This window comes from Trachymyrmex cornetzi, unplaced genomic scaffold (assembly GCF_001594075.2).
Source record: "Trachymyrmex cornetzi isolate Tcor2-1 unplaced genomic scaffold, Tcor1.1 scaffold127, whole genome shotgun sequence".
Lineage (NCBI taxonomy): Eukaryota > Metazoa > Arthropoda > Insecta > Hymenoptera > Formicidae > Trachymyrmex > Trachymyrmex cornetzi.
This window is the reverse complement of record NW_017295839.1, coordinates 344650-360558: the sequence shown is the minus strand read 5'-3', so window position 1 is coordinate 360558 and position 15909 is coordinate 344650. Positions and strand designations below refer to the sequence as shown.

General features: G+C 31.7%; 3 protein-coding genes across 4 annotated transcripts; 1 reads left to right on the top strand and 2 right to left on the bottom strand.

Annotated features, from left to right (window-relative positions):
* Positions 1–2860: 2860 nt before the first annotated feature.
* On the top strand, positions 2861–4683 carry Adi1 (acireductone dioxygenase 1). Its single transcript, XM_018521999.1, has 4 exons — positions 2861–3106; positions 3803–3922; positions 4057–4236; positions 4447–4683. Exons 1-4 carry the CDS (start codon positions 2984–2986, stop codon positions 4579–4581), a joined length of 558 nt encoding a protein of 185 aa, XP_018377501.1. The 5' UTR covers positions 2861–2983; the 3' UTR covers positions 4582–4683.
* Positions 4684–6016: 1333 nt separating this feature from the next.
* RnrS (ribonucleoside-diphosphate reductase subunit M2) lies at positions 6017–11578 on the bottom strand. Of its 2 annotated transcripts, none has more exons than XM_018521993.1 (7): positions 10996–11578; positions 8724–8786; positions 8398–8556; positions 7992–8233; positions 6788–7016; positions 6481–6699; positions 6017–6330 (listed from the first exon to the last, which is right to left on the bottom strand). In XM_018521993.1, exons 1-7 carry the CDS (start codon positions 11056–11058, stop codon positions 6166–6168), a joined length of 1140 nt encoding a protein of 379 aa, XP_018377495.1. In that variant the 5' UTR covers positions 11059–11578; the 3' UTR covers positions 6017–6165. The 2 variants fall into 2 exon arrangements, with proteins under 2 accessions (XP_018377495.1, XP_018377496.1); XM_018521994.1 differs by lacking the exon at positions 10996–11578 and adding an exon at positions 9503–9596.
* A 985-nt stretch (positions 11579–12563) lies between these two features.
* eIF5 (eukaryotic translation initiation factor 5) lies at positions 12564–15812 on the bottom strand. The gene is made up of 4 exons (XM_018522065.1): positions 15731–15812; positions 13947–15461; positions 13614–13799; positions 12564–13266 (listed from the first exon to the last, which is right to left on the bottom strand). Exons 2-4 carry the CDS (start codon positions 15018–15020, stop codon positions 13129–13131), a joined length of 1398 nt encoding a protein of 465 aa, XP_018377567.1. The 5' UTR covers positions 15021–15461; positions 15731–15812; the 3' UTR covers positions 12564–13128.
* Between the last annotated feature and the right edge of the window lie 97 nt (positions 15813–15909).

Here is a 15909-nt window from a genome sequence, read left to right as displayed (position 1 = left end):
TCGATTTAAAAAAAAGTAACGGAAAAGTAACGAAAAGTTATTTTCTCAAGTAACGGTAACTGTAACGAGTTACTTTTAAAAATCGGTAACTAGTAACTGTAACTTGTTACTTTTAAAAAGTAACTTTCCATTCTCTGCATATACATATAAATGCATCAAACAACAATATCCATTTAACCTTGAAAGCAAGTGTGAAGATTCCTCAAAAGTGAACTTTAAAATTTTTAATGGAAATTCTACTTTTTATTTAATATTCTTGTAGCTTACATCAAGGTTTTTCAAAATATGATTATAGTGTTTTGAAAAGACCTTGATGTCAATTATAAGAATATTGAATAAAAAGTGGGCGTTTCCATTAAAAATTTTAAAGTTAATTGTAAAAGTTCTTAAAAGAATAAAATTGTTGAAATCCTACAACTTTTGTGAAACATTTTTCCAATAAACCAATAATTTCTGAAGTAATTAGCTATTCCGAAACTTTTAACACGTATACACGCGCGCGCGGGCGCACGCACGCACGCATGCACGCACACGTATGTACATAAGTGTATTATTTTTTATATATGCATTTATATGTGCATAAAAATATATAAAATAAATCTAAAACTGTTTTCGACTTTATTATTCAACACAATTTTTTTTTATCGTTATAAAGGTACTAAATAAGTACCTAGCAAACACAAAGTTACTTGTAACGTATCCGTTAGTTGTAATTTCCCACTCAACAATATAACTGTAATATAACACGTATGTTATATTACAGTTATATTGTTGAGTGGGAAATTACAACTAAAGGGTACGTTACATGCAACTTTGTGTTTGCTGGATAGGTATTTAAATTAATACTCAATAAAAAATACATTATAAAATATAATTCTATTATCTCGTACCCATAAACCATGGAATTCAATAATGAAATAAATCAGATCTTTTTCATAATGATATCAATGTTTTATATGCTATGTCAAAATTGTGGTAATAGAAAATTACAGATGACATAATATTTAACGTATTTCTCACATTTTTGTGTCATATAATACCAACACCAATATTAAAATCCAATCAACCACATTCTATACATGCATTGATTTAAATAAGAATAAAAAATCAAATATAGTATTAAAAAATATATTCAATATATGATATATATTTAATATATTCATGTTCAATACAGATTTATAGTGCAATCAGAAAATTAATATTATTTATAAATCATTATTAATCCTTATTAATAGACGATATGTTTTATTATTAATCCTTATTAATATAAAATATATATTGTTACTAATATATGAATTACCTGTATGAAGAGATAAACTGAAAGAGTGGGACATATACCGACCACGTGGCCGAATCTTATGTCCTTCCTGAGAAGGTGCTGTGAGGAAAAATTCGTATTCAATAACAAATAGTTGTAACATCTGGCCAATATTGGAATATTTTTCCTTATTTCAAGATTACAACTGTCTTCAGTAAATATCTTAATATTATACAACTTGAATCTCAGATTGCTTTCTAAAATTTTGACTTGTTCTATAATAGATGTCATTATATTGTCAATGAAATACGAGGTCTTCTCCGTACGAGATGAGAAAAGTTTCAATTCTCCATATAAGTTCTCTTGTTTTAACATTACAAATGTGATGGCTTCAATAAACTGATACAAAATTGAATCCATCTTGAGTAAAAATATTTAAAAAAATAGACGTTTTAGTAGCTAGTCTTAAATATAATAAAATATATAAATAATACTATATATATAAAATTAGTAAGTATAACATAATAATGCACCTTCGCAAAAAGGTCGAAATTTTTCAAATATGTATGATGTGCGGATCTAAATATATCGATATTTTAGAAAAGAGGAAAAAGCTGGATGATAGTACGTTTTAATTTCGGCTATACTAAAACAGAATGATATTTTTGTTCTTAATAAAAAGAATCAGTTTCAGCATATATATTTTTTTCTTTTAATAATTATTTTGTTCTAATTAACAATTTTATTCTTTTACAATTATTTTTAAAAGAATAAAATTGTTAATTAGAATAAAATAATTATTAGAAGAAAAAAATATGCTGAAATTGATTCTTTTCTTTGTATACTCTATAGAATGTTCATATAATAAATATAGATAAAATAACAGCATTAAATAATAAATAAATATGATTTTATAGCATAAAAATCCTACATAATGCACGCATAAAGAATGACTGAAGAAAGATGGTTTTTTTTGCCTGTTTTTGGGCTATCAATTTTTGGACTCAACGTATGCCAAATCACCTTAAAATCATATCTGAATAAGTGTGATGTTGAATTGATCTTAGCTTCATCGGTTGGATCATCGCGCATTGCACATAGTTCAATTGCATGCACCACCCACATTGGCCGGTTTCTAGTAATTTTTAACCGTTTTACTAATGAGATTATATTAATCTTAAATTAGCCAATTAGCGATGGGGGGGGGGGTTAAATGATATACACCCGGTTAGATCAACTTTCTTAAAATACCGGCTCTCACAGATCTATGATAATTCGATAACGGACTATGATTCCACCCTCCTTCTCTCCCCGCCACAACTCTGATAACAATTGTCACCCCAACTTGAAACTTTTCTGTGATTAAGTTTCATTATAAGGTAAAATTTGGCACACAGCTCAGTCACAAAATTGAAGGCCCAAAAACGGATGATTTTTTCACTCTTTTAATTGACTTACCAGGATTTTGTCTTTAAGAATCCTTTCTCATTTAAAGTTTGTCTCTTTTAAATTATCGGTGAAGGTGATAAACATTGTATTCATCGTATTTCTCGAAATTTCTCGGAATTCGCATCTACATCTCCTTATCGTTGAGTGGCATTAATCTGATAATTGCTTACGTCATACAATCTGGTTAAAATGCTGAAGTCCGATCTCCAGTGTCGTCATCGTTGTTCGGACTGTTCGGAATAACGTCGATTTCTATTATTATTCGAACGAGAGACTATGGTACGCGCTTGGTATATGGACAGCAGCGATGCTGATCAAAGATTGGAACACCATAGGCAACCGCCAGAATATGTTTCGCTGGATAGCCTGTTCGCCGCAACGGGCGTGGAATATTTTGAGGTTAGAAATATGCCGATTTTTGAGATCGTTTGTTGCGAATATTTTATTTTGACTGATGGTATTCTTCCACTATGATGATATCAACAGTTATGCTGTCTCGTCCCCGTTTAAGCCGAGTATTTTGACAACACATTGACAAGATGATATGTAATTATTACCAATCTCGATATCCAGTCACAATCAGCTGATATTGGAGCTGAATAATGTTGATATGAATTTAATGTGTATATATATTTATAATAACATCACTTTCTATATTGTTAAATGCTAAAACATCGCTTACATTCTCATACATATATTATATAACATATTGTGACATGTCCATATTTCTCTTCGTTTTCTTTCTAAAAGATATGTCCTTGACACATATACTCTTTATGCTTGTTATTAGCCTTTAGCTTTAAATTGAATCCAAAAAGTACAACTAAAAATAAATATAAGATGGATCTGATTATTTATATAATTTTCTTCAGTTATAAATCTTACAAACCTTCGTTATTTTTCATATTATTATTTAGTATTTAATGTTATTTTAATATCTGTACATTATAATACATACTATTTTAATAAAAATGAAAATATAAATTTTGTAAAAAAATGACGTGCATGTTTATAGTGAATAGAATTTTACGAGTAACATAAATTTACTGTATCATATTATGCTGTATTTGTTATCATATACAATCTATTTTATAGATAAATCATCTAAATTATGATGTAGATGCTACTCTGAAAGAACTACGCCAGAAACGCAGTTACACTTATGAAGATGAGTTAACATGTTCCAAAGAATGCTTAGAAAATTACGAAGAGAAGGTACAAAAGATATCATCTCTATTTTTAGAGTTATAATTATTATTATTCATTAGAAAAATATTAAGATTTTTCATTGATACCGTATGTTTCATTATCTAATTATATTAATACTCCTCCATCCGAATGATTTTTAGTTAAAAATCTTCTTCACCGAACATCTTCATACTGACGAGGAGATACGACTGGTTCTGGATGGTTCAGGCTATTTCGACGTGCGGGATAAGGATGATCAATGGATCCGGATTAAAGTAACAGCCGGCGATCTATTAATCATACCCAGTGGAATTTATCATCGTTTCACTCTGGACACTAACGTAAGAATATTTACGAATTCTTTTCACATCTGATCCCTTGACATATTTTATTTCTTTTCATCTGTCAATCTTCGTTTAAACATTTAAAGAAATATCCTTTTTCTGTTTAATAGATATTAAACAAATCTCTAATATATTCAGAATAAATGTAAAATAAATTTCTAATCTCTATATAATAAATGGATCTCTAATTTCTAAGAAAACTTTTAGAACTATATAAGAGCAAAGAGATATTTCGTGGGAGAGCCAGTTTGGTTGCCATATAATAGACCAGCCGAGAACATGGTATGCCGCAAGCAGTACCTCAATAAATTACAAAAAGGTTTCGAAGTATCTTTACCTTGATAATCCCATAGCATATTGCTACACATGAGCTTCTACAAGCAAGTATATTTTTTATATCTATCTATTGAATCTATTCTAGTGAATATTATATGTGAAGTTACCAATTTATATTTTATCATATTTGAATATTTTATATATACATACATGTCTTTTTCTTCAGTTTTGTAATTTCTTGCCAGATGATAATTCCTTTCTATATATATATATATGGATCTATATCTGTGATGTGCATCATTTCTAGTTTATGCAGTCATAGGACCTACAATTTAATGCTAATTTCGAACTAACATACAGTTTATATAGTTATAATAGCCATCAGGGGATTTATAATTAAACGCCAATTTCGAACTAATCTACAGATCTGATAAGATCTTTTCGGTCTTCCGAGAAGCGGCGATTAGATAAAAATCTAATATTTCTGATCGGATTAGAATCTTTCGAAAACAGATGCACATATCTATGCCATAATCATAACATTAAATATATGTATATACATAAGTAATGTTATACAACCAAATTGATGATCTAAATGAACAAATGTAAAACAACAGCTATACGCACAATTGCTTGTTTAACATACTAACATTGTAGATATATTTATCTTTAAATAAAACATTGTTTTGCCATATTTCAATTCCTATGTATAGTCCTTTTTACTTTTTTATCTTTTTGTTTTCAAAACAATTTTTTCGTTTCTAGACTCTTTAAAATAATCATAATAAAAGTTTAAAGAAAGCTTTATTTCTTAATTAATTTTATTGCCGCACAGTTGTTACAGACTTATCTACTATACAAATACTGTTTTAAGTTTAAAGTAATCGAGACTATAATATTTATATGTAGTTATTTATTCAAAATTATGTAGTCCTTTTTCGATATGTCATCAATAAGATTTTATAACAGAGAACAGTTAACATGACAAAAACTTTTAATATCAATACCTAATTGTTTAATTGATTTGTTCAATTATAAAATCGCAATCGAATCGTAAAAAGACATGTTCCGAAAGTGTCACAAAATATCACGGTTAGTTTCTTATATAATAAATTAGAATTCGTTTTATATATATAATTAATACTCTGTACACACACATTTAAAATTTAAGCAAACGCAATTTGTTGAACAATTCGACGGCACTATAAAAAAGTATCTTTTAGAAGAATTATTTGTACACTTTTTTTTCTAAAAGTTTTTTCGTTTATCAATTACAATAAGAATTAAATATAAAAAATTACATTAACAATTTTATAAATTAAAGTTATACTTTTTCGAAACACATATTACTTATAAAATAGCATTTTGGAAATTATAACTGAAAATTATTGTAATTGATGTGCAAAAATATATAAAAATGCATTTACATTAACTTTCTTATTGATGCCGTCAATTTACAATATATTCTATAAACACTGTACAAACATTTTTTCGTCTCCAGAATATTTGTCAAAAATTTTTGTCTTAAAGCTTATCATTATTATAAAATTATTTCGAAGTCGCGGAATTACCAATATATCCTTTTTCTCTCGAGGAGTACATAACAGTTTTTGTTCGTTTTATACTATTTGTATATTCAAACCTTTTATATTAAAACTTTGCACCAAACAGCACACTTGACGTGCTCTTCTTTTTAGAATCTTCCTCCATGACTCCGAACTTCTTGTACTCGCCTACTTTTTTCTCAAAGAAATTTGTCTTACCCATCATAGAGATAAAATCCATGAAAGAGAACGGATTCTCCGAATTGTAAACCTAGAATTATCACGATATTCTATACCTCTTAATAAATAAAATTAAAATAAGATCTAAAATTTTATTACGAAATTATCAGTATCTATCATTATATAAAATAAAAACATTAGGAAATATTAAAATAAACTCATAAGCTTTTTTATACATTACTTTTTCAAATCCTAATGCAACGAATAATCTGTCTGCAACAAATTCGATGTAGTTACACATGGATATGCGATTCATTCCTATTAGTTCAACTGGCAACGCTTGCGTCAAAAATTCCTTTTCAATTTCTACGGCGTCCATTACAATTGATTTCACATGCTCAAACGATGGTTTTTGTACGATGTGTTTAAACATTAAACAGGCGAAATCGCAGTGTAATCCCTGTAAAATAAACGATAAATATAAAATTTATTATATAAAAATTGAATAATCTATTATAAAAAAAATAAAATAAAACTAATTTACTGACTTCGTCTCGCGAGATAAGTTCATTGCTGAAGGTGAGACCTGGCATGACTCCTCGTTTCTTTAGCCAAAAAATAGCTGCGAAACTGCCACTGAAAAAGATACCCTCAACCGCCGCAAATGCGACTACACGTTCGGGAAACGTAGCACTCTCATGATTGATCCAGTTTAATGCCCAATTAGCCTTCTTCCTCACACAAGGAAGTGTCTCAATCGCATTAAATAAGAAATCTCTGGAAATAAGATTCATCAATGTAATTTCAGTAATAATATACTTAAAACATAAATATAAATTCAGTATAAATATAAAAATAATGTGTAAGCTGAGAAGTAAATGAATTATTCTATTTTATGAAAGTAAGATGCAAATTATATACGACTTAAAAGTACATAAAGTGACCGAAAAGTATCAGATTGGCTAAATATCTCGAGAACAAGACATTTGAGAAAAGTTTTATATAAAAGTTGTAAGATTTCATCAAATGCATCAAACGGCGATATTCATTTGACCTTGAGCACAGGTATGAGCTTTTAAAGTCAACTTTAAAATTTTTAATGGTAACTTCTATTCAATATTCTTAGTTGACATTGATATCTTCTTAAAACACTACAATAAAATTTCTTTCAGTTAAATACTTTTTGAGATATGGATTGATAAAGTTCAAGTATCACCGATTATTAGAATTTTTTTATACTTATGTTCAAGGTTAAATGGGTATCAACGTTGGATTTATTTGATGAAACTTTACAACTTTTGTATTAAAAAGTTTTTTTCTCAAATGTTTTATTTCTAAAATATTTAGATTGTCTGATACTTTTTGCTCATCTTGTATATGTAAAAGTTTCTAGTAATACTACATTCCATTCAATGACTCTATGAAATCGATATGGACCTCCTCTGGAGACGAAGTTTCGAAACAATGATTTTTTCGGAATTAGGTTGTAATTCCCCTAAGCTGGGGAATCGATGCATATATCTACTGAGACATGGGATCTAGTTTTGAACGCCGGCTCACACTCGGTGGTTTTGCCATTGCCTTCAGAAAGGTGGCGATCAAATCAAATTTTTGTGTTCTGGGTGGATTTGAACCCTAAATCTTTGACGCAAAAGCAGCTGTGCTACATTCTCATATCTACGCCACGATCGCCACAGTAATACTGCATATAATATATAAATGTAAAAAAATGTATGTCAAATATATTCTTACTTTTCTTTTGGATCAGAAATATAAGTTTCAATGAGCAAAGAGTACATCTCAGAATGAATATTTTCTATGGCAATTTGAAAGCCATAGAAACAACGTGCTTCGGAAATTTTCACCTCCTGGCTGAATCTCTCAATCAGATTCTCATTAACGATACCATCGGAAGCGGCAAAGAATGCTAAGATATGAGAGATAAAGCGTTTCTCATCGGAATTTAGCTTTTCATTCCAGTCCTTCTTGTCTTGCTGTAACAATTACAAGAATTCATTGTTGGGGGTTAATACATAATATTTATTAAAGTCTATTTTTATTTAAAAATTTTTTAGTTATTAAGCTATTCGATATGTTAAGTTTTCAAGTTGTATATTTTTATATCTTGAAAAAAAAGTTATAACTTAAGAGCTTATACCTTGTGAAGGGATACTTCTTCTATGGTCCAAAAAGAGGCTACAGCCTTTTTATACATATCCCAGATATCAGGATACTGAATAGGGAAAATTACAAAACGGTTTGGGCCTTCCTGGAGCAGTGGCTCCAGTTTTGGATTAAAGTCCTCCTTTAGTTGTACCTTTCGTAAATATTAAGTTCATTATTATATTAGTACAGCTTTTGTCTTGACAAGCGACAAATATATTGTTTTTATTAAAGCCATGTTCTGATATATACATAGTCAATACTGAAAATTTATCAAATGTATCAAGAAGCAAAACTGGTATATAAGTAAGATGTACCTACCCCATTTTTCAAACCATGATCCTGAGAAATAGTTGGAGAAATGCATGATTTCTTTGGTGATGTCTGCAAAAAAAAATACTGTTGATTAAAATTGAAATGTAATACAATATAAATTTTTGTAAGAAAATATAATAAAGAAATAATTATATGTCTTCACTACGTTATTGTACATATAAAAATTGTCATCATCAGGAAACATTGTCACATTTTATGAATCACTTTATCAATTCAATTATTGCGAATGTCAATGTATTCTAAGCTTAATATGTTATAATTAAAAAAATTCTTTTCCGCAATTGAATGAAACGCAAAGAAAATTAATATAGAAATAGGATTGCATAATTTCATGCAAAAAATAGAAAACACTTCTAATAAGCAGACATTATTTTGATATAAAATATTCTTAATATAAAAACAGGCGACAAAATAATAAATAAAATTTTAGCAATATCTTATACTAAGAAATATTTTGAATTAAATTATTCAAATATGTTTAGTTTATTTCGAGTTAGATATCGCATAGATTTTAAACTGCGTAATTTGTAAAACAAACAAATCCAAGTATGTACTTTTATCTGGATCAGGAGAAAATTTTAGAAGAATTTACTGAATTTATCCTGATTATACATACATAGCTGTTCCTTTATACATAAATTAACATATTTCTTGTAACGAGTGAGAAGTGTTTATGAAGATTTCAAAAATATTCATAACCTAGAGAAGTATCCAGAAAAAGTGGAAAAATTCCATCAATGAGAATAATGCAATGAATTTTTTACCTCTTCATTCATCTTAGGTTACTGACGACGATAACATCAAATATAAAATTATAAATATACTTAATAATAAAACATTCTGATGAAAGACACTGGACATTCTGAACATAAGAACACATACAGCTACTTATATATATATATATATATACACATATACATATACATATACATATATATATATATATATATAGCTAATATACGCACAAGTTAAATGCATTCGCCAGTGTGTGACATCGTGTCTCGACGTGTAAGTGTTTTAACGCAATTATCATCGTATTACTTTCCATCATTAGTTAATGATTTCTGTGTTTCGAAACACTTCATGCGTTTGCGAAATGCTTTCTTGTTTCCTATCGTGTTAATGAACGACGGAGATCTATGTTTCGCGCAGACACGTGTCTGAAAACATAACCGCTATTGGAAAGTAGAAAAGAGCCTATTCCATGGCGGAGAAGGAAGATAATTGCGATAGAATCATTTTCTTGGAATTACGATTCTACTTGCGGAAAATGTAGGAGACACATCTAAAATATAAATACAATATACATTAATCTTTAATTCTCTGGACATTTTCTTAAAGAGAAAATATTATTTCAAATTGGCCATAATATTATTAAAAACGAGATTTTAAAAAACAGGAGAAATAAAACCGAAATATTTTGATCAAGATATTAGAAAATTTTTGTAATACCGTTTATCCAGATATGGTGAACGCTAAGGTCACGTTATCTTCTTCTTAACAATTAAGAAAGGGATAACGTGACTTTAGCATTCATCATATCTGGATCCACGTTATTGCAAAAACCCCCTATTGTCGCAGTTAAAATATTAAAAAAAATAGCATGGCTGTGAAATGAGATATATACAGGATGTTCCATTTAGAATTCATTTTAATAATACATTGACCAATTATACATTTCTACATGTAAAATCGTAATTCTCAGAAAATTATTTTAATTGAAAATAATTTTGTTAATACATAACATTATTAATAATACAAATACGTCATGCTCTTGTCTTAATTACTTTGTTCATTGACACTAGCTGTTATTGAATTAATAAAAACTATTTTCAATTAAAATAATACTGCTGACATCATTTTTTTGTACATTATATATATATATATATATATAACTGATTGATATATGAAAGTGAAACTGCTAATTTAAATAATTGCCATATGTAAATATTCATATATCAATTATTTTACTTCAATTATCACCAGAAATTTCACTCATCTACCGCATGCTCGTTCTATTTCAAAGAAACGCAGCCGTTTCTTGCGTCAAAACATCATGTAAGAAGCAAAAAAGACGATCTTACAACTCGATGGATTTTTCCACTCACGCTATTTGGTAATAATGACGATACGAAGCTGTGTGGCAAAACTGACAATAAAATGTTTGATCTGGAAAAATAGGGACAGAAAAAGCTGTGCAATGGAAAGAGCTTCGGTCCGAAGAAGGAACGAGGAAAAAGGAGACAAATCGACTTACGTGTAACGATATATCCTCTAGGTGCTTGCGGATGTTTTCTTTTGTGGATTCGTGCAATGCCATCGTTATCGAAAATCGTATTCTCAGTTCACAATTTCAACCAGATTCCGATGCTCAGGAACGACGATGACGGCAATAGGCGAAGGAGACGACGTATGACGACGATAACGAACGACGCCAGGAACCGTTCTAAAGAACGAAGCAGGAAACACTGGCACCTTACGCGAGCAAAATTATCTCGACTGTATCGCGATTGGCTTCCCATGCCGGCGTTTCGCGCCTAAACCGCCGTCCGCCAATCAGCTGATCGGGCTGTGCCGCCAAATTCAGCTGACTCTCACATTATCCATCCTTTTCCCTCTTCTAGCGCATTTTTCGGCCGAAAATATTTTCAAATGAATTTCTCGCGGTCGGTCAGGATTGCACAAAATGGTTCGTCGAACAGAACCTTTCCTGCGACTCTCGACGACGTCGGTGGTTTCCCGCGCGTTTTAACGAGACTGCGCGATGAGTATTGCGGGTGAATCATCGGAGGAGACGATTCTTGTAATAGTTATAACTTGAATGCAAATTACGTAGCTGTAAATTCATTTGGATAAATGTCACGATTTGGACAGATGAATGGTTTTTTCTTTTCTTTATGTTATTTAGTCTCGTTCTGATATATTTAGAGTTTATTCTGGGTCTATAGTCTCGAGGGTTTATATCGTATATGAAAATCTATAATATAAGGCCTTGTGCATAAATATTAAGTATAAATATTATCATAAATATGCATATAACAGTAATATTATAAATATTAAAGAAATAAAAAAATTAGACATAGATTATTAAACGTAACGCATATTAAATATAGATATGACATATTTATAAATTTTATCTTATTTCCATTGTGCGGTACATTTAATCTCTATTTATGATGTTTATTTTTCTTTAATATTTAAAATTTATTCCTGTTCCAAATTCTTTCATGCGCAAAGCTCAATGCATACTACAGTATAAGCATTATTTTCCAAAAATAAGACCTTAGCTCAATAACAATAAAATGAGATTAATGAAAAAGTGTCTAAAACGTTTTCAATTACAAATATTTGTTACGAACAATCGCAAAAGTTAATGTTGTCAGAAACTTCAAAAAAATTTGTTGTCCATGCTTGATGATTCTTTTGATGCAACCCATGGATGCGATCGACTTGACGCAACGCTCATGGAATCATCTTATTCTTGGTGTTTCTCAAATGTTGAAGGACAAATAACGCTCGCTAACGTTGAGTTAAATGGATGTACTTTATAGATAAATAACTCACTTTCATAATAAGTACTTTTTGTAACTAATCGAAATGTTTCGGATATTTCCTGTTTTATCTATCTTGTTTTAAAAAGAAAAACGAATTTATACAAGTATATAAAAATATAGATGTGCTCGATAATTCATTACCGAAACTATTACATCTAATTAATCAATAAAAATTTAAATTGTTCATTGATCCTTATTAATATTAAATTAACGCTACATTTGTAATTGTAATTGATTTTTCTGTTAGTATAAAGAGTGGAGACATCAGGTGATCATTGCAATAAACCATATTTATTTGAATAATAATAATTAGAATAATACAATAAAGAACGTTTTTAGCAGGCCAATTTCCCGGTAATGCTCATGAATGCTTTATGAATGTCTTCTTTACTTTAAAGGGATGCATTTCAAGATATACGCGCACTATTAAAATGTTTCCAAAACAATCAACCAATATTAAAGAAATAACTATCTTTTCAATAAATGCGTATCTGCATCGTTAAAACAATTAAAAATATTGCGAATACACTGTATATAGATAAATCACGTTAAACTCTTAGGAACAATTAAAATTTCTTTTTCTTTTTTTCTTTTTCTTCATTCATGTAAACAGCATTGTTTAATTGTGTCGCTCTTGTCAGCCTAAAACAACGAAAATCCTATATCTATTTGCGTATAACTTGAGATTGCATTTGCACAATTCTGTTCAAGAGGAAAAGGATTATTCATCTCAGATATTACGGCTTGGACCAGTGTTTCTTGTCATCCGTTGCGTTTGTGTGTGTATATATATATGTTGGGTGTATGATACGTGTAATACGGTGTATGCGTATGCTTTAAATGGCATCAATATCGAAATCATCCTCGGAATCATTGTTGGCGGCAGCGACGGTCGTAGCGGCAGCAGGTTTCGGTGTGGCCGGCGGCTGCTGTTGTTTCAGAGATTCCTGCTTGGCTCTATCATCATATTCGATCTAAAATGGAAAATTTTAAATGTCAAATATAACTTTTTATATCACAAAGTTATAAAAAAATATAATATATATAAAAATAGTTTATAAAGAATAAATAACGCAGAAGAAAGAACAGTTTTCAAAAAAATCTTATAAAGCATTAGATTTAATGAAGATTGTTTCGAAGAAAAGATTTCAAACCGAGCTATTTTAATTGACTTATTTCCAGAGTTCTTAAAAAAAAATAAAATAAAAACTTCTATTGTATATTTAATTATAAATTAATAGAAGAATTAGACAAAATAATGAAAAAATTAAATTAAAGAATTAACGATTTTCTTAGAAGCACTTATGAACAATGAGATTACCTCCACATCGTCGTCTTCTTCCTCGGATTCAGACTCTTCTTCCTCTGCGACTTTCAACCATGTTAAAAATGGTGCAGCTCGATCATGAATTTCCTGCGACAGATCTTTTGAGACATATTTCTTGCTGACTTTGTTTGACCATTCATCAAATGCCTTCTCTTCTAGGATATCAGCGTCGTAAAATAACTGTAATGTACACAAATATTTTAACTAATTAATAATTTGTGTGATAGCAGTATCTAATACTTACGGTATGTATCAATACTTTCTAATTGAATTCTTGAATAAAATTTGTTAAAATATTCCTAATTCTAAAAAAATTTATTCTTTCACCTTGAGGATTCCGGGAACCTTCGGCATCAGTGCATCCTTATGCAGTGCGATCACTTGCTCGATTCCTCTGATCAAATATTTCTGTGCCTTAATGTCATCGTGAGTGAAGCGCAGCAGTAGCACCCGGTATTTCTTCGCCTGTGCGGCGATTCCCTGATCGAACAACAGCTCGGCAAGGATCAATGGTGCCTTGGTTTTAATCTCGAGACGCTCCGCCTCGGCTACGAGCTCCTTGTGATTGTTGTCAAGTTGGCCAGCATCGCGACGGCATTTGACCAGTTTGTAGAACATGTCCATGCGCTCTTTTTCACTCTTATCGAGATCATCACTGATGGTCATACCTTTAGCACCATCCGTCAGGTCTTGGAGACGAGCTCTGACTGCTTCCTCAGACACATCTACCGCCCATTTATCGTCATCTCCCTCGTCATTGATCGTTCTTTCTGGCGGTGGTTCCACCACAACGTCTCCAGAGTTGTTGACGTCATTTTCTGGCGAACCAGATCGATCGTTGCCGTTAGTGGTGGCAGTGGTGGCGGCGACTGTAGCCGCAGCGTCACCATTAGCGCGTTTCGAACGTTTGCCGCGTTTACCCTCTGTCAAAGAGCTGCCCTGTACTGCTGGATTCAAGCTCGGCGGATTTTTCAAAATGTACGTGTTCAACTTGTGATTGCTTTCAAGAAGGCCATGATGTCCACACGCCTTGCAACCCTGTGAAATCGTGCCCTTCTTCGAACTGACCATTAATTCGGTTTCCGGATTATCACAAGCCGGACAAAGAACATATTTTCGAATGAAACCATCCAGCAGATCTTGTAACTTTGTCGCATCGTGCGAGCCGTTGACGATGAAGCGTTCGTTCTTGAAGTCAAACTGCGTCTGAGCGCCCAACTCGCAGCCGAAATACTTGGTCGGATATGTAGCCGGACGACCGATCGCCTTCGCCACATCCACCATATTGACGATCACTGTCTTAATACCATTTCCCTTGCCTTCCACCTTCGCTTGGATCCGCGGCATTTTATAACGATAAAAAGCATCGCTGACATTGCGATTGACGTTTACGCTCCCCATGGTGACCGATGTTTCCGCCTTCTCTTGCTCTTAACGAACTTTATTTCTCCGATCGACAATGATCTCTGACGAGACGTCGTTGTGAAAGTATTAATGAATCGGAACGAAAAAATCGCCTCTTAAACAGCTCGTGAAGTGACGTCAAATCCGCTCTATTCAATCTTTCTTCTCTTTCTCAGGTAGGTAACGTCTTCGTCCTGGTTCTTCTAAATCCCCTCTGTCGCACGTTTCCAGCCAGCGGCAGTTTGGTAGCTGGCGGTGGCCAGTAGCAGGCGATGGTTGCTACCTGCTCGTGGTAGCTCGTAACAGCAGCGTGTCGAGTCAGGGTGGTTCTTCCTCTTGTCAGGATTGTAGTTCTTGTTAGCGGTAAGGCGTGCCGCGCCGCTACCCGCTGACGCCAGTCACGTTTCTCTGAATGGCTGTAGCTTCCGATGCCTATTACTAGTAGAAAGAAAATGCCTTGCTCTTAATATCATAGTAACTCAAACTGCCCTTAATAATTTTAATTACTAAAAATTAAAAACAATTATTAGACATTTTCAAACAAGTTTATTTTAATAAATGTAACTCAACCTTTTTCAACGTCTTTAAGCATTTTTTAGCATTCCAGATTTGAGCAGAAATTGCAGCGTATTTTTAAAGATAGTATTAATTTTTTCAACAAAATTTAAGATAAAAAAAATTGACACTAACCAGATTGACTCACAAACCTGGAAAATTTTGAGGTCCTGTGCTTGGGCAGGACCAGGTGAAGATTTAGAAATCGTTGGGTGGTATCTTGATGCCTCGGGTGTTGCCTCGGTTTGGCGGTGGCGGGCGGGGTAGGGGGGTAGTCCTCAATGATCATACACGCTGCCTGTCCGTCGCTGGTCGCCTTAAGAAAGCCTGG